Source organism: Tympanuchus pallidicinctus, unplaced genomic scaffold (genome assembly GCF_026119805.1).
Source record: "Tympanuchus pallidicinctus isolate F22 unplaced genomic scaffold, pur_lepc_1.0 scaffold5, whole genome shotgun sequence".
Classification (NCBI taxonomy): Eukaryota; Metazoa; Chordata; class Aves; order Galliformes; family Phasianidae; genus Tympanuchus; species Tympanuchus pallidicinctus.
The window spans coordinates 13,050,277-13,070,250 of NW_026294769.1; the positions used below are offsets into that span (position 1 = coordinate 13,050,277).

General features: G+C 38.8%; 1 protein-coding gene across 2 annotated transcripts in view; it reads right to left on the reverse strand.

Annotated features, from left to right (window-relative positions):
* Nucleotides 1-9,359: 9,359 nt before the first annotated feature.
* TMEM245 (transmembrane protein 245) overlaps nucleotides 9,360-19,974 on the reverse strand; it is a 73,899-nt gene continuing 63,284 nt past the window's right edge. For both annotated transcript variants that reach the window (XM_052704236.1, XM_052704237.1), the window contains 3 exons: nucleotides 19,555-19,729; nucleotides 16,773-16,967; nucleotides 9,360-15,844 (listed from right to left, as the gene is read on the reverse strand). In XM_052704236.1, the coding sequence (XP_052560196.1) occupies nucleotides 15,799-15,844; nucleotides 16,773-16,967; nucleotides 19,555-19,729 (416 nt within the window). In that variant the 3' untranslated portion in view covers nucleotides 9,360-15,798. The remainder of the gene's footprint in view (nucleotides 15,845-16,772; nucleotides 16,968-19,554; nucleotides 19,730-19,974) is intronic.

Here is a 19,974-nt window from a genome sequence, read left to right on the forward strand (position 1 = left end):
GCCTTAACACCCTCACTCTAAAAACAATTCTTCCTAATACCCAATCTAAATCTATGCTTTTATTTTAAAGCTGTTACCCTTGTTCTATCACTACATGCCCTGATGAAAAGTCCTTCTCTGGCTTTCCTGTAGCTCTCCTGTAAGTACTAAAGTGCCTTTATAAGATCTCCTTCTCTTCTCCAGGCTGAAGAATCTCAACACTCTCCAGCTCTTTGACGGCAAGTTAAACTGAAAACTCCTACAAAAGTTTTTTCTCTCGTTCTCTTCCAGCAGACAGACATGCATTCTTTGAGCACTACCCATAGGGTATCTCTGGCGAAGATGTGTTTTACATCCATTTTCCCAAATGCTTGTCATTATTAGGGAAATACTATTTGGTTTAGAACTAAAAGCTGAGGACTCTGTCCTAGAATCAGGTTTCTGACAGAGGCCAGCAGGGAATTACTCTTTTCTTATAAATCAGACAATTAAGAGGGTTGCATCCAGCATCTTTTTTATCTATCTGTTAGATATTTGAACACCTGCCTTGTACCTGAGTAGATTCGGCACTCTTTTCTGACACAACAGGGTAGGTCTCTTTCCTGTTCACAGCTTCCTCCATCTACAAAAGGGAATATAGCTTCCTTTCTCAGATGAATCCTCCTGTAGTAAATCATTAAGAGCAAGCAGCAGTATCTAGCACTTTCTTTATATCAAACTGCCGCCAGAGCAGGGTCTTCCTTCTACGCAGGCTTCATATATGGAAGAAGAGTAAACTGAACTTGTATCCCAGAGGAATATTTAAACCAACAGGATAGCATACAAGAGAAAAAGAAAACAAACATATAACTGATATTGGCTGTCCTTCCCACTAGAATGGCTCTCTTGGGCCAATAGACCAAATACACACACACAGAGTAAGCCTACTGTGAGTACATACACTTAGAGAGAATCCAAGGAGCAATACCGAGTTACAGACTTGGAAGAGCTCAGGTGCACATCTGTTACTGAGCTGCTTGTGTCTGCCAAGCCATTGGGCTTCTAGGCTCATCCAAGAACAAATTTTGGGAAATACAGAGGTATTAAAACCATCAACTCCTACAAATCTTAGCTGCCTCTTAAAATGATCTCATCAGTGAAACCGTGCATAAAAATCCTAATTCCCCTTCCAGATCTGACCTTTAGTCTACACCTCTATTCTGAATCTCTTGCTTGAACATAGACCAATGCACACAATTAACAACCTCCATTGCTTTTCAGTACCTTGTGCATGTCAAACAAAGCAAAGGGTCAACTGCAAAGGAAGAAAGAAATGAAAAATAAAAGAAAATTTAAACAATGGGTTGGAATGAGAGCCCAAAATGTCAAGCATCTGTCATGACTTTGAGGAAACCCCGCTGCCACAGCACCACCAGAACCACTAACAGAGCCATAGGTGATGTTTTAGCAGGTAAAAAATGAATACAAACTGCAGCAGGCAACAAAAGATGTTCAATAGTTCACAACCATCATGAGCATAACACCATCCTAGAGGAGTTACGAGGGTGCCCACTGTGCCACAATACAGCACAAGTCCAGATCTGGGATGTCAACGTCTGCTCCCAGATGCTGCTCTCTCTTCAGGGCCCACAGCAAAACAAGGCCAAGGAGATACATGGTGGTCAGGGAAGGCAAGGCAGATCCTTGCTGTGTCTCCACTGATGGTCTCATCCCTCCAGCAACACATTGGCTCCTTGTTGGCTGGCCCTGCCTAGTTAATTCAGGTAGCAAAACCTGATGGAAAGTCTTTGCCATCCTGCCCTGGTCCCTTCAGCTGGTGTGTTGCTGGGTTTCTTAGTTTTCGTGGATTATGAGAGAAACAATTGTTTTAAAGACAAAAATTATAAGAAGTCTTGATCCAAATATAGGCAGAGTTCATGAAAAAAGTCAGCCTCTTCTGAAAACCAGCACCAGCACCTCTGTATCACTTAAAGATGCTGCAGCCAGCAACAGTTTACCCTGTTCTTCTTCTGAACTAGATTTTGCAGGAAGAAAAGGAAAAGCCAACAGTTTGTTCCAGTAGGACTTTCCCACACGTTAATTAATTTAATAAATTGACAAATTAAGTTGGCAAAGCTACAAGGTCATCCCTGTGCATCCTATGGCACTAGATTAGACTATTCCTTCACTGATGGGCATTTTATACCTGGAGGAGAGATGGACATGTCAAAATATATTGACTCTAGTAGAAAATGAGGGAGCTCCTACACACGCCAGAAAACTTGACAGCATTTTCCAGAACCACAAGCGACAAATGTTCCTGTTAAGGGAGATCAGGGCATGGCATTGCTTTCTTGAAAACAAGACAAAAAAAGCAGAATGTTTTTCGCTCAACATCCCAGATGCTTATTTGGAAAACATAAAAGTCAACAAGCTAACATCAAAGTAAAGCCACACAAAGCTGAAAAATATATCTTTCTTCAGCATGACTCATGAACCCATTTCCACTCCTAAATCCTTAGGTATAGTAAAAGGCCTTTTTGCAACCACCATTTTTATGTTACAATAAAAAGATACAATAAAGGACAAAGACCAGTACGATGCAAGGAACTACAGTGAAATCAAAGGTGTTGATCTCACAGTTCCCGAGACAGCAGGCATTTTTTTTAGCTTTGCAGGAAACTACAGATGCTTTTAAGTATATGAGGAGGTTTAACTGAACGAAATTACAGTTTTCAGCAAACATTCCCCATACTGGAGCACTCACAGATTTTTGTGCTAAAGGGATTGCTCTAGCTCTTCTTTTCCATCCTATATAACAGAAGCTGTATGTATTTTTCATTCAGAAACTCAGTTGCCCTGGACACAGATTTTAGTTCCTCTGTGATAATTAATATCATAATCAGTGTGACTTTTGCATTTGTTCATTAGTGTTAAAACATGTGCTATAATTACAGTCCAAATTTATTTAGAAATAGAGTCTAGCCCTCTGATATTGCCATTTTCATACTACTTGAAAAGAAGACTCTTTGTATTTTAAATTTAATTTGTTTCCCTGTAGAACATCATCAACCCACTACCAATAACTCCCCTCCCCCTTTGTCATTTTTGCTTATCTCCAAAGATAGTGTTTTTTAATCACACATTAGAAGAAAAATTTGCCAAGCCTGAATCATTCATTTATTCTGCTTCGAAACATTTTCTACCAGCTAACATCCTTTTCAATGCGTGAGCCTCTGGTCTAGCTCAATTTTCTCCATTCTCCTGTTAGTGTCAGAGACACGCACCCAATATTCTCATTTTTACATATTCAAAGATTGCATTTGTCTTAACTGTCATCCAACACCAGTTGAACCATCAGGTCAACAAAATCCTTTATAGTCAATCAAAATGGAAGTATTTCCAGAGACAAGACTTCTCATGTGCATGACGGTTCAGACAACAGGAATATCCTTTAATCAAATGATCATTCCAGTTTAACCAATAATACCTTTCTTGTATTTTATTTAATACAATCACTTACAATCCACCTATTATAAAAGATAAAAATATAACTGTAGAAATAAGCTGATTTGTTCTGAAAGAAATGAACACTTTTGTCCTATGGCCATCCCTATGTTGGATTTTTCCTGTCTGGGAGGACTTAACCCCAGAATCCTTTCTTCAAATGTTTTTTTTTCGTTCCTGAGATGAAGAAAGCAATGGCATTTGAAACTGCAAAGGCAACCCCAATATTCTTGTGATGGTACTGAGAAATTTCCATTTAGCTACTTTATAAAGACCCATGCAAGGCAGCTCATTCTGACCCCCAAGTTAAATATATTGGAAGTTTCAGTTGCTAGAGGACATTCATTTACTCTCATAAGAGAGCAGAATGCTTTGAAGGCAAGCTTTTTGCTGCCTGCAAGTCAGGGGAGATGGCAAGCAAAGAGATAAAATTCACTTCTATCTCTGTAGCTTTATTAGGAATCCATAAGCATCAGGTTCACAACTCCTCAGATAAATCCAGCTAGAAAAACATACAAGACTTCATCAATTTGCAATAATTGGTAATCATCTGAAGAGAAAATCAAAGTTATTTCATCCTTGAGAAAAACATTTATTTAATTTAAATCTCATAAAGAAATCAGATTTATAGCATACAGGCTGCTCCTGGTCAGGATGTATGGAAAAATGGGAGAAGAGTAACCACAGCAGTGACTTCAGTGGTACAGCAATGGCATCTCCCTATAGCTATCTATTGGTAGTATATTATAAAGAAAGAAAGAAGTTCTTACATGTCAGTTACAGGCCAAGGAGAAATACACAATAAAATATTTGACATTGATGGTGTGGAAGATGCTGTCTCAGTTCTTGGAAGTCTACAGCTAAACCACACTTGATGAAAACCAGCAGTTTGGATTTCAAAAAACGGATTAAAAAAAAGGGAAAAAAAAGGCCCAAATTCTGTAAAATATTAACTGAAAGATGAAATCTATCAAATAAAACCTGACATTGCTGCCTCCTGATGGTGCTACATACATTTTATGGCCTCTTGTTCAGTAGGAGCAGGAAGCAATGTTTTTTTTTTTCTGCGTGAATTGAAATGAGCTGAAACGAACTGTCAGAACAAAGAAAAACTGTTGGAATGTTTCATGGAAAGATGGTTTTCTGAGGACCCTTCTTTGAGAGGAATCTGAGTGAAAACTTCATTCGATGCAAATCAAATCTACATTTCCCTTCTTTTAGAGATACAAGAGCTGCTCCAAAAGCAATGCCTCTTATTTTATGATGTTGGTCCACAACGTCAAAGGCAGATGTTGGTGGTACGGCAGTAGGGGTTGAACCTTCTTACCAGCTTTCCATTACATGTGGTTGCTGTGTGACAGATGGCAGCAGAGGGGCAGTTGACAAAACGGCGTCTGACATGGAAGTGCGTACGAAGTGAAGGTGAGTCAGTGAATTGTGTCACGTGGAAAAAATGGTGCCCACTGATATTCACCAGTGCTTGCTGAACGTTTGTGGAGAACAGTGGATATGAGCACGGTGAGGTGCTGGGTTGTGTGTTTCAGCAGTGGCGACTGTGACAGTGAGTCAGCTTCACCGGTGTGAATTTTTACAAGTGTGGCATGCAGGCTCTTGCTCATTGCTGATGAAAAGGCTAACGATGGCAAATATGTTGAAAAACAGTGTTCTGTATATGAGAATTTGCTTTATCAAATAGAGTCAATTATACTCTTTGTATCTGCTGTAATTTCCAAGGAAATAAGTAGGAGGCATTACTTTTGGAGCAACCCACATATTTTTTGCCAGAACATTTATGACAAAACTCACAACAGAATTCCATATGGTGCTTCAAGAGGGCTATGTGGTGTTTTTCTCCCCACAACACCAATATCTCATTGTCGCCAAATACTGCAGCGTACCTCCAATCCCAATCAGCAAACAAAGTAACAGTGATCCTTTAATTATCAATCAATCATTCTACCACTTTTTTTGAGACCCCTCTTTTTGAGAGGTACAACCTGTATGTGGGCACTTCAGGGGACTGCTATGCCTTGCCACTTGCTGGGTACGTGCTGTATTGATATATAGTCTATGAAGCCTTCATGTCATCATTCTGGTAAAAATCTTACAATTCTGGCCAGCAGAGCTGCCACTGCCTAACTCTGCCAGTGTAAAGTTCAGCTCTAGAGTTATTGAGGACAGTTCTTTTACTGAAAATCAATATAGTTAGACATATCTACCTGGATCAAGTCTCCCTTAGGTAATAATCATAAACCTGACTCTTTGTGATATCTCAGAGAACTATCTAAACTGCAACAGTTCAGTTTCCCTCGTTGGTAAAGCAGAGAAAGAAGAGAATTACATATAAATACTTGTTTGTCATGATATTCCTTGTTAATCTGGTGATCAGTTACTTTCTTTCAAGTTTCCACAGGAAATGCCCTTAGCTTTTCAATTTGTAGTCTCAGATCAGGAACAGCAAATTTAACTCAACATCACAAAGCTGAATGCCGCAAGAAATTCAGACAAGCCAAAATTACCAAAGGATGTCTTTTCTGAACAAAGCTCGACTACATTCACCTTGACAATGAAGACAAACGTGTTTCTTCTGAGGACTGAGAAACACAAAGATGCAAGATCAGCACCCTCACCTCTCTCCAGTTCTTAGAGCTGTCAGCAACAGCAGTGACACAAAAATGATGTGCCCAACAGGGTTACATCAAGGTTTTCCAACAAACGTTTTTTCTCATTAAAAAATAAATTAATTAATTAAACAAAAGCCTTAAGTCAGCACAGCCAACACTAAATGGGAGTTTTCCTAAAACTCGTCAGACAACTTCATCTGAAAGATGTATATCAACCATATCACCAAGGTTTTTTTAATCACAGTGTGCTTTCCTCTGCTATTTATCTTCCTTCATAAACAGATGCAGATGTTTGCCTGTCCAATAGCCTGCTTTACTCACCTCAGGCACGAAGATGAGATTCCAGCTGTGTACCAAGAACACAAATGTGTGCAGTGCTCTAGGTGCTCCAGAAACAAGCAAACAAAAACAATAAACAGGTGTTAGTACACACTTGGACCCCAGCGTTCACCTGCATGCACTGCAAGTGCCTTCAACCTCTGAAAACCAGTTACATTGAAGGAATGAAGGAATCATAGAATGGCTCGAGTTGGAACTTGAGGCTTGAGTTGGAACGAACCTCAAGGATCATGAATCTCCAACCTCCCTGCCTCATGCGGGTCCACCAACCTCCCCATTTAATACTAGACCAGGCTGCCCAGTGCCCCATCCAATTTGGCCTTGAACACCTCCAGGGATGGGGCGTCCAGAACTTCTCTGAGCAGCCTGTTTCAGCACCTCACCATTCTCACAGTAAAGGAGATACATATACATATATATACATATTCAGAACTTTAGGGAACTGCATCCTCAAATATTTGAGGCCCTCACCATGAAAACAGCGGCAGCATTACATTTTCAAAGATTATCTCATGCAAAGAAACAAAGAACCAGTTGCTGTGACACACAGTGTGAACTTCTTCGTGAATTTATGTAGGAAAGTAGTTAGCATGGAGTTCTTTCTGATTTGGATGGAGGAAGAGAGCTACTAACTTTTGACACAAAGCTATGGCAAAGGAATTAAACATCCTTCAATCAAAGGGAAGAATAAACTTAATATTTAATATGCAAGCTCAATTATTTTTACAAGTTATGTTAGGATTACATTACATATTTCAGCCACCTTGTGAAATTTTAAATGGCAGCATGAGACACCAGTTCAGTGGTTTCCCAAACTGTTTTCATTCTTTGTACAATCTTCTTTATTATCATTCACTGTGTGCTTGGATTTATGTCAACCAGACAAAAATACTTGAGTCTCTGGGGTATTTTTTTCTCGGAATGATGATTGCTATTTTTACGAGTGGTAAAGCCAAAAGACTGCAATTGCATTGTGAACAAGGGACTTTAATGTTCTCAAGATGGAAAAATAATCTTACCGACTATTAGCTTTCAGCACTGCTCAATTGAAAAAACGTAATGCATTGTGTGCATCACTGAAGTCTTCTAAAAAGGTAAGAGTGAGAACAGTTGAAAGTAATCTTCAGAAAAATTTACCAACATTCAGTAAAACTTGTTCAGTAAAGCAATTGCATGGTTCGGCCTCACTCAGCAGGAAGAGGTAATTCTAATGCCAACTTGAACTCAATGTCAACTTGAAGAGAGTTTTGGGGCAAGGGTTAGAAACCCACTGGTAGTAAAAGCAACTCTTTGGAGCTTCTGGAGCTCTAATGGGAGCTTTTGCTCCCATTAACCTATCTGCTGCAGGTGTCCCTGTTCGTTGCAGGAGAGTTGGACTAGAAGATCTTTAAAGGTCCCATCCAACTCAAACCATTCCATGAATCCCTAAGAAACAATGGATTCATCTTTGCTAGTAGCAATCAGCTTCTTGCCACAGATTTCCTGCCACTTTTCAATTAAATGCTATCAGTTTAAACTCTTGGACACAGAAGCTTTTATTCCCTCTTCCCCAGCAATTAATTTTTAATGCTAACCAAATTGCAACAAGCAGAACTGAGGAGACAATGGAGGTGGTAAGGCCCCCTGAGGCTCACACACTCAATGCATGACCTCCTCAAGAGTGTAAGGGGAGTTGTAACAAACACTGTGTAGGCAAAGCTGATTCTGTTCTGAAGTTAAAAGACTAATTAAAAAAAATAAAAATAAATAGGGAATCAGTATGGGCCAAATTAACTACAGTATAAATGACTGTACCAGAGAATCTTAACTTGCATTAACAATCCAATTGAATTCTGCAAGAAATACATCTATAGTTTGAAAATGATGAGAGCTTCTTACAATGAAACCATTACGTTTTAAATGGTTTCTCTGGTCAAGCTCAACATACATTGATAACATATTTCTTTCAGCACTGTTTCAGCTTTTCTATCTACCTGATCATTCTTTCGTATCATCTAGCTTCCCACACCATGGAGTTAGCAAGTCATATTGCACCTACACCTCCTGATGCACCCTGAGGGAATAGCTAAGACTGAGCAAACCGGTCCCTTCACCAGTGCTAAGGGTGCTGAACATGAGAAAAATCAGTCATTTGCTCTTAATCTGTGCACTAAAACTATTTAAAGAAATAGAGAGAAAAAAAAAAAGTGAAAACAAAGGAGTTCTTTCAGAAGTGCATGAGCTCTGCACGGTGGGCTACAGGTTTGCAGGTACGTTTGTCTTGGTTCCAACTTACCGAATTCTGAGTATCTTGGAAGCCCCGGTTTTCAAACAGAATAAAGTAACATTAAAAAAAAAAACATTCTTACATTGCTAGCAAAAATCACCCCAAATCCCTGCCCACACTGAAATAAATAATGTTTGACTCCTTCAGAGAACTAAATATCATTCATCTTTCTTTAAAGAGACATTAACTAAAATGGGCTGTGCTGTATGAGTTACTTGAGGGCAATGAGTCTGGCCACAGCACAGTGAGAAGGCTGAGTGGAACATCAGCCATACCTCTTTCTAAACGAAGAGAGCAGTCACGCGAAAAGGATTTGATCACTTTTGCTTTATAGTCAATAGAACGACCTAAATTATGCTCAGACACTGCCATTTCACAGAGTAAGCCACAATGAAAGTAACTTGAACTACCTTCAACTGCTGAATGCAAGCTTTCACAGGGTCTGGACACATGGTCACACCACTGCAGGCAGCCAAGCCAACCAGTTACTGCTGAGGCACACATCTGACAGTGGGAAAAGTGAAGAAGAAAGGGAAGTATGGAAGCAAAGGAAGTGATGTTCAGTGATGCACTGCATATCTGCGCTTCACCTAAGGCAAGCCTCAGATTTCACCAAATTAACTGCTTTTGTAGACCAAGGGCTCCATCATTAAAATCCAACTCCGTTTTCTTCAACAGCATTTTATTTCAAAATATATTAAACATTTTGTGTTTACAAAGGACTGCAGTGTGAACACAATATTAAGTTAAAAGCTTCTTACACCAGCTACAAAAAAAAAAAAAAAAAGAAAACCCTTTATTAGGAAGAGGACTGGTGCATACAATCAAAATTAACAAAATTAACGAATTAACCTCTGCAGGCTATACGAGTACTTCTTAACCTTAAACCACATTCTGTGTTCTACCACCAACGGACACAGCGATCATTTTTCCAATACTATACATGCAAAAACAGGCACTGACCAAAACCAACTACGGTAACATTAGTCACAAACATAGTTCCATTCTGGAATTGTATCATGTGTACATTCACAGACAAATTTGAGTCAACAGACAGAAGTTATTGCTCCAAATCCACCCAAGTTCTGGTTAGAAATGCACATATCAGAACAACTTGCGCTCTGTAACGCAACAGATCTGCTTCTAGATTGCAGCAGGATCTAGCCAGTCTTTGCACACAATGTCACAAGTTCCTCTGGATTTGGTTTGGTGAAATTTACCAAAGAGAAAAAACAAAACTTCCCTACTCTTCTGACCAAAACATCAAACACTAGTTAACTAATGTGTAGGTAAGCATCTTGTATTAGTAAAGAAAGCTTATTTCCAGCCATCACTGAAACATAGTCTTTATTTTTAAAGGTAACAATCTGAACAACTTGTCTGCTTGCAGAATGTACCAGCGATGAAAGTGGAAACTGAAAACACTGAACTATCCAGCCAGCCAAACAACATGAAGTTGTTGTTTTACTGATACTTCCTCACAAAGCGTCAGTCTGAGGCTACGACTGGCAGAAAGGAAGGCAAAAATTTGGATGATGTTTTCCCAAAAGCACAGTCTGGACGGCAGTTCTTAAGCTGAATGAAATTCTGTTCTGCAGCTACTTTTTAGCTTTGTGACGCCTCTTACACTTAATCCACAACAAACCATGAGAAGTGACTACGACTTAAGGTTCTCATTGAAAGTCAAGAAGCAAAAAGTGAGGCTAGGAAAGTAAATCAGTATTTTTATTCTAAAATCGTGATGCTGAAAATCTTTCAGATATGTATGTGGATGCCTGAACGCTCAAGCTGCATTTATTAGCTAGCAAATGCATCCTGCTGCAAGCAAATATGCCCTGCTTCTGACTCAAACCTACTTCTGGAATTGCTGCATAATTCTATATTCAAAAAACAACCTCTAACTTATTAAAACACCAATTATGTTTGTTTGGACTCATCCATACGCAGAGCACAATAAAGATATTTTCACACAGAAGGTGGTGACGCACTGGAACAGGTTGCCCAAGGAGGCTGTGGATGCCCCATCCCTGGAGGCATTCAAGGCCAGGCTGGATGTGGCTCTGGGCAGCCTGGTCTGCTGGTTGGCAGCCCTGCACATAGCAGGGGGCTGAAACTGGATGATCATTGTGGTCCTTTTCAACCCAGGTCATTCTATGATTCTACGATGCACTTACTTGCCAACTAGCTATTCCTTCCTGAATTGGACATGCTATTTCAGCAGATATGCACAGCATGCCCTTCACGGAATCTACCCCAAAACTGCACGTGTGCAAATTCTTCCAGGACCAGTGATCTCTCAGCAATGGCTCACCAGACAGAAGAGCAGTCTTTCCCAACTTCACATCAACTGCAGCAAAACAGTTCTACTCATCCCACCAGCATCTGCTTGGCTCCCCTCCAACTTCCTTTAAAGTAAACATTAATTCTAGAAAATGGTGCCTGTTTTCACTACATACAGGCACTGCTTTGTTCTCAGATATCTTTAAAAAGACCCCTCTCCTCTCCCCGTCTCCCCCAAAAAAGACAATTTCAGTTCAAGTCCGATTATGAGAAAGATTGCTCCTATTTATATAATGGTGCATATAAGTATATACATTTTCAAACCCACATGGAATCCGTGAATATGATCAACACTTCTGTCACTGCTTCTGGTTTCAAAATATCAAGCTGGTTTTCCACATTCCAATTGTTGTTTTTTTTTTTTAAATTTCCAATTTTCTTACTTAAAAGCTATTTTGGAGATTTTGATCATAAAGCACTAAGGGCTTTTAATAAAAAAGACAGATAAATAGCAACAGGTTAAGGACACAACCTCCACGAGGTTTGTTATTAGGTAAATTTAGTTTTGTAGTAGTGTAAACTAGAAATAAGAAGGGAATTGACCTGCCAAAGCATGCTTCACCAAAAAGTATAAGACATAAATAGTAATAAAATTGAAATAAAAGCCCCAGATGCGCTTTTATTTCACTTTGAAAGATGATCTGTGTGTAGGAGTAAGAGGCACCAGGTTTCAATGAAGAGTATTTATTTGGAAAAGTAATCTTTCCATGCCAAGTTGCAAACTGCAAGGAAAACAACTGCACCTTTAGAACGCCTCTTCCATTATGAAACCTAATGAATGCTAACTCCAATTCCAACAGTTTTCTGCACCTTCTGAAGAAAGCCTGGCTGTTTCCAGAAGCGATTTACATAAAGGTAGCACTACATATATTGAGAAAATTAAGCTGATACAATAGGAACACAATGTCTGAATAAAAGCAGTTGTGGAAGCACCTTCTACCACTGATGCAAAGCCACAGAGCCTCTGTAGAATGCTATTTTCCTATCCTTTGTATGGGTCCACAGGGAAGGCAACACTGTACAGAATTCTGCCACTAGTATTCGGCATCAGTAAGTTGGTTCTGATACTGCTTTTACAGGGGTTCTGGGCTTTTGCACATTCAGACTTCCTGAAAAACACTGAACATTACAGCCAAACAGCTATTTCAGAAGTTACTGATAGTCGCTATGTTTAATATTGGAAACAGCACCCAACCTTCCCTTCACAGTCAATGCTCTTTTTTGTGTTTTATTCAGATTTTGGATTTCCTAACTCAATAACCACTGATGAAATACATGAAAGTACATCTTCCTCTCCAAAGTCTTGAAACAAATCCATACATTCCTTGAAATGAGGCAAGCTTCAAGGTACCTTAGTTGAAACAAACTTGTATGTTACCGTGTACATGAACATCAGACTTACTTCTATTATGAGACAAATGGGCATAAATTTAATTTCTGAAAAGGGCACACTGTATGTATGTATTGCATATTGTATGACTAGAATAATACACTTTTTTTTTTTTTTTTTTTTGTAAGTAGTTTCAAAATAAGCCATTACTGCTCCCAGCTGGTCACAGCGCACAGCCATCAGTGCACAGTGCTGGAAGTCACTGTCTTGTGCTACAGCTGGCAAAACAAGCGTGTGCCAGATTCTCATCCTTTGCAACTTGCTGTATTGTGCTCAACTAAGCCACTACCTACAGTGACCTGAAGCTAACAAGCTGGGCTGTAAACGGGCACACACGAACTTCTGCAAGTGCTGCTGCAGTACAGTAACGTTCAGCTAAGGTAAAGGAAGGAGAGAAAGGGCTAACTTTGGCACTGTGCAAAAACAGTTAAGCAATTATCACCAGCCCTTCGACACTGTGCTTACTTGCAATGAGCCTGATCAGCTAGCAGAGAGTGGTAACAAACATTATCAGTGTACTTTGCAATACCATGACACAGTACCACCCAGGTTTATTACTACAAGCATTCCCTTCTGAACTCTAAATCATTGTCTTTGTTCTAAATTGAATACTAACTATACCAAATACACCTAAGTACCCGCCCCTGGAATGGCTGCTTACAGCAAAGCTAAAGAACATCAACTTCTCACCTACAAGACATTAAGAAAGAGACTGTCACTGCTAAAGTATGCTTTTTAGTATACATATATATATATATATACATATATATATATTTAAATATGTCAGAATTCAGTGAATATTTCCTATCCTAAGAAGGTCTCATTGGAGATTTGCTTTACCATTTTCTTTTCCTTTTGGCAGCGTACCGTTGCTGAATTACCAAGTCACACAACTTATTTCTATATCAGACACAGCATGTAGCATGAGGCCCTTAAGCTATATTACCTGAGAAAGACTATACTACAGAAAGTTCTCCTTGGCAAGTCCTTGTTGAATTTGAAACAGGAAGCATCGAGTATGAAGATTCATTTCAAAGGAGGACAAGCTAACAGACTGTGTGAGAATTTCATCCTCTATACAAAATGATTTCTCTTCAAACTGGGAAAGGAACATTTCAAAACTGCAATGCACATCCTCAGCTGATTTCACTAATTTGCCATTACTGAAGATAACTGAAGAACTGAAAGTTTTAATCTTTGTAGTAGAGACCCTTGTTTGATCTAACACAAATGATCACACACAAATGGGAGGGAGGAGAGGAAAACTTAAAAGCAAGCAAACAAAAGATTGCCTTATGATGACGCTCTACAACGACTACGTTGCCTCAGGATTCGAAAAGGTTGTCTCAGAAAGAACTGGGATAAAAAATGCTGGCAATTTAAATGTCTTGACCAGTGAGCAAAGAGAAGCAACAGAAAACCAGAAATACATTAAGAATGCATCTTTCTTGCTAGTAATCTTTAAATGCTCACTAGATGAAGTTAGAATGTGAAGAAAGTATTTCAGTGCAAAATTCTGAACAATAACAACAAGAATAAAGAAGTTTCCCAAGTGTCATGGTGGTCTCATTTACACTGGTTAGAATGCTGCAGGAATATTTAGGGGCAGCCTCAGGTTGTCATCCTCCTCCTTACCCAGCAACAATTACAAAAATGGATCTTAGTAAAGATGAAGCAATCCACAAACCCAAGGAAATTAAAACATGGGCTGGTTACATAATTCAAGCAATACACTCTCCATGTTAAGTTAGTTGGAATTGATCTCTCAGAATTTCAAATATTAAATAGGATGCTTCCATACTTCGAAGAACCACCAAACCAGCAGTCAAACCACTAACTCAAGCCCGAGCCTGTCCTCCAAACACATACCTGGAAGCCTGCAAGCCCCAAACCAGCACACATGAAACCTCACGTTTTGGCAGAACATTTCATCACTAAAACCACAGTAGCTAAGTTAGAGAATTATGTTGTGTATCAACAGTTGCATTATGGTAAACAATAAATGCGAGGCATGCCTGTACTCTGCATAAACCTTGTCAATCAAACTGAATTAAACTCAAGAGAAGTTACCAGAAACTGAAAGGTGGTTCTTTGGTTAAGCACGTGCAACTGCTACTTTGTATGAAGAGCCTCAGTGCATTTGTGGAAGCTTTGACCAAAAAAACACTTTGTCTTCACAAAAGTATAAAGATCCATTGTGTCAAAATATTTCAACCAACAATACAAAAGGCCTTAAACTTCACCAAACTTGCAGTTTCAGCAGAATTACATATGAAAGAAAAACACTGAAGTAGTTTGTTTCTGTGATTGAGGCAATATACCACTTCAAGAATTTAAGAACTCTGCATAAATCACTAAGATATTTGGCCAGAGGCTTATAAGGAGAAAAACAAAAACAAAAAAAAAACCAACCCTACAACATAACAAAATCTCTACTCTTTCCCTTTCCTCCTTTGAAATATACTATTTGCTTGAAAAGTAAATGCTACTTGGTCACAGCATTTGAAAACTGATATAAAACAATCCCACTCAAGCTCTTTTTATTATTGGAAGAAGATGTGATAACTGTGTGTTACCTTAGGTTTAAAGTATTTAAGGCCTTTAATCAAAGTTAGCTGATACTGTGACCCCACTAGACAGTAAATTGACATTGGAATATCACCAGATCTGACCAGAAATAAGGGCAAGATTTAAACTACTTAAACAAGTCCTATTTCTAAACGACAAAAATTCACATTTCTCAATTTGTTCATCTACTAATTTCAGGAAGATACTACAAATACTTGTCTTCAACAACACTAATTTTCAGTGCTCATAAAGGGATAACATTTATTTGTTCTTATGAGTTAGAGATGATGGTCAAAACCTCTAAAGAAATACTTCAAGGAGCAGCAAACAATTGCATTCAATCTTCATTTAACAATGAGTGGTTTACACCTCTGTTGCCATCAGATTAACAGAGAATAAATATTTTGGATTTAGCTTTCTTTAAACATACTACAAATTAATAACACAAATAACCCAATAAATAAAAGCCAAGTAAGTCATTTCAGCAGATAACAACTTCAGTGGATTTATCTCTCCACTTAGCCATTCTTTTTAAGAAGATAGAAGGTATACAAAGTGGCTGTGGAACTGTTGGCTAGTACAGAAAGCCATGGGAAGTTGACATTCTCTCTCAAAGAGGCAAAGTGCACAGTAATGTAAGGCCAGCAGATGTTCAAGGAGTGGTGTCTCCTAACACTCAAACTATGCATCCCTGTGAACAGCCCCGAGCAGAGCAGCAGAGGGGCAAAAGGCCATGGCTGTTGGGAGCTCAAGAAAGAATAAAGTGTGATTCTCTCATCTTGAACAGGTGCAGCATAGCTCCTTCATCATTCAGCAGCCATTTTTGTCTCCTCGGGACTTTCTCTAGCTGACCTGCAAAAAAACCAAAAGGACTCAAATTTGCTGAGTGACTTCAAATGTCTCGTTCCCTATGAATTAAACAGGAAAAAACCAGGCGTAAAATTCTGTATGTACTGCCAGAAGCTCTATGTGTAGTGTATGTGGAAAGTCTAGGAACATAACATCCACAAGTCACAGAGCACAGACAGGCTCATTAGTGTTTTTTTCCTAAATTACCCATATGAAAGATGACAACATTATTCATGTGAATGAAGAAAAGGATTATTGCTCACAAGCATATAATCTCTAAGATATATGTATAATGAGCTAACCTATGTAATTAAACAAAACAGTAGAGACATTACAATGCCTACTGTCATTAATAATTCTACAACATGATTTCCAACTCTAATTAAATATTCAATGAGGAATTTATTCATCCCATCCCTTAACTGTACAGATTAAAAATCCATTTCTATATTCCACATTTGGTAACTTCAATAAAGAGATTTATCAAGACCATACTTTAATGGAATAACGGCATGCTTTGTAGTTTCGTGCAGTCACACAAAGTGCAGTATCTGCAGACAGGTCTCTTTCTCAGACCAATAAACACTATCTGGTATCCATGAATAATAGTTATGAACAGGGAAACAGGGATCATCAGTTATTTTCTAGCACGAAGGCAGTGCATGTAAAGATACAAAGCTATTATTAATGAATTCTCTTAAGGAGCCTTCTGTAAGAAGCTTAGAGATATTAAACAAACATTTCAAGTTTACTTATTTTACAGTAAATATTTTTCTAGAATAAAAGCTGATCATTCTCTATTTCCACACATGCGTATGTGTGCAGATGCACAAATATACACAAACTCATGCTTACATTCCCTACAGCGATGTGGGCATACGCTGATCCACTTGAAAACTGCAATATGTAACGTAAGACATTCAACGCTTACTGGTAAATCTGTAGTGGACATGCTGCTTGTGATGGAGTGGGCACTGAATTTGTTGGACTAACCAACATGGCACTATATATGTTGGAGGCAACCACAAGTATACAAAGTAGAATTGGTCCTATGATGGCTCCTTCCAGTCCCAGGTAATATGCTCCACCAGCTACTGCAAGACCCGTCAGGTAAGGATGACCACCTCTGGAATTACAGCACAAGCAGAATAAAGTTAAAACAAGAATGACAAACAACAACACTACTGGCTGCGGATCTGAAAAGCATATTAATCACAGTTTCATTAAGCTTATACAGCAATCTACTTATAGATACCCATACTCAGACTAAACTGCTGTTTGAATGACTGCATAAATGCCCTAAGCTGCATCTTGTACAACATTCACACAACACAACAAACGTTATCTTCATTAGTTCCACTCCACCTCCTGTGGGCAGACACCTTCCACTACTACATCAGGTTACCCCAGGCACCATCCAGTCTGACTGTGAACACCTTTGGGGATCTGAAGGAATTAACAGCACAAATATTTCCATTCTGAAAACGGAAAGATGATTCCTTATGAAGACTATTCATGCTTCACAGACAAGAACTCTTACATTTCAAGATAGCTAGCAGTATTTACTATGAGCATTCCTCAGCAGAGACATTACTTTATACAATGATCAGAATATTTAGCCTTTTGAACAAAAGGCAGGATACATCATTTATGAATTGTAGAATGGTCTGGGTTGGAAGGGACCTTAAAGATCATCTGTTTCCATAATACTGCCATTTTCCCCAAATATCCAATCTGTATTTTCCCTCTCTGCTTATGATCTCATAAGATCATGATAGAATCTGAGAGGGGAGGGACCTCTAAAGGTCATATAGTCCAAATCCCCTGCAATGAACAAGGACACAGACTAGATCAGGTTGCTCAGAGCTCTGTCCAGCCTGACCATGCATGTCTCCAAGGACCAGGCATCCACACCTTCCTGGAAAACCTGTTCCAGTGCTTCACTATCCTTACTGTAAAAAACTTCTTCCTTATATCCATTCTAAATCTCCCCCGTTTTAATCTGAAAGCATTTTCCATCATCCTATCACAACAGATCCTACTAAAGAGCCTACCCTCTTCTTTCCTATGGCCGCTATCAGGTCTTAGAAAGTGACTTACCACATCATACACACCTATTAATCATGTCTTTCTTGGACCAAATTCAACATACTGGAAGTGTCAAGCAGAATACTTTTTGAGAAGACAGACTCGACCTTAACATCTTATACTTCTCCAGCAGAAGACACACAATTAGTTTATAAACCTTTACGAATTTGGAACAATTTTTTCCAACAGTTGCATCACTTCCAAGTTTTTTTCTGGCTAGTTTGCCAATTCAGACCACATATCATCTGATGAAGTAGGACTGCAATATATATTTAATACATTTGGAAAACCTTGCATAACATAATTATAGTGATTTCAAATAGAATTAACCCAATTTGCAAGACAGCAGATTTATGTAATGGTAAAATACAATTTTTCTCCACTGTTAGAAAATCTATTCTTGCCACATATATTTTCTGAATGGTGAACAGAGCCTGCAACCCTACAGTCACAAATTTATTTCAATAAGTAGAAGAATTATTGGCTAGTTAAATAGCTATTGGCCTTAAATTTATCTGTGGTTTGTTGTTGAAAACAAATGTAATTTGATTATACTTCACCTGTTAGCTTTCACTCCTGGAAAATAACTATTGCTACAGTCTACGAAAGATTTTTAATATCGATCTCACTATCAGGAGGTTCTCTGTTTAGTTTAACTATACTTAACAGTTATAGGAGAAAAAAAAATAATCAAACTTAATGCTGAACTTAAACATTTAATGTTCTTAGTCTACATTAATTTACTACAATACAAATTAACACAAATGCGTTCCAGCACACAACCGTACCTGGAGCACGAATTACAGCAAAGACTGGGATCAGCAGTCACAGTCTGTCAGACAAAGTTCTCAATTCACATAGTTTACTACTAGGCTAGCTTCTGATGACCAAGATGGAAGCAGTGACTTTAAAGAGCACATTTTTTTATCTATAATGTACATGGCTGTGTACACATCTTGCACATATGAACTTTGACAGTTCGTATCTTTGTTGGGTCTGTAGAACTCCAGCATTTTCTCATTTGAATTCCATGAAGGGATTCATGAGGTATTTCAGCAGCATTACGTGTCAGTCGACATTTCAGCAGCATTTCTAGTACTCTAGATACAACTGCAGATGTTGACTCTCTGTCTCTATAGTTTGGAGTTAGCTTTTCTTTATTCAAAGCTGAAATCAGGAAGCATTCCAAACACCTAGCAAGATGCAGCCAAACACCTAGCAAGATTTTTCCAGAAACCTTCTGTGCTTATCTATCAGAACTGGAAAGCAAAACCAAATGCTGTCTCGCTATAAGCCTCTCCCTGCGTTCAGATTTTCAACACATTTAAAGATCAATTGATAATCAACAGATTTTTACACGGGGGTATAGCGGCACAACATGAAAGCTGGCTTCAAAACAATTCTCTGACTGAGAACAAGCTCAAAACATTTGAAACAACAAATCTGACAGAAAAGAGGCCTGCAAAAGTAATGGCACTTAGGCCAGTTTTACTACGAGATGGTACCACTGCACGTCCTTCTCTGTTTCAAGGCACTGCTCTGCAGCTTCACAGAGGTAAGTTCAAAGGCATCACTGCTAAGCATTTTTACAGTATGTAAACTTAAAAAGTTTTCAATATACTTACCCTGATATATCTGAATAAATGGCTGTATCTACAAAATAGGTTGGCAGCAGGTGAAAAACCAAGAGCAAAATGGCTTTGCATCCCTCTCCTTGCACAAGCCACAAGTCTAGGACTGCAGGGATGGCTGCCCAGTACGTCCCCAGAAATGGAACCGCTCCAAGGATTGCTGCTAATGCTAAAGAACACAGAAGGAGGAGTGAGAAAAAGACCAGGGAAATATTCTTCACAAAAATTCTGACTTTTGCCACACCAGTAGTCTCACTTCTATCAGCTGCTGTAAATAAGATACTGAAAAGACAGCACATAAGGCTCTTGTTGTTTTCTAACTGTGATTAAGGAAAAAGAGAACCACATTCAGGAAAATGGAACTATTCCCCGTACAGAAAAGCCTTACCAGCTGTCAGTCACAGTTACTTCCAA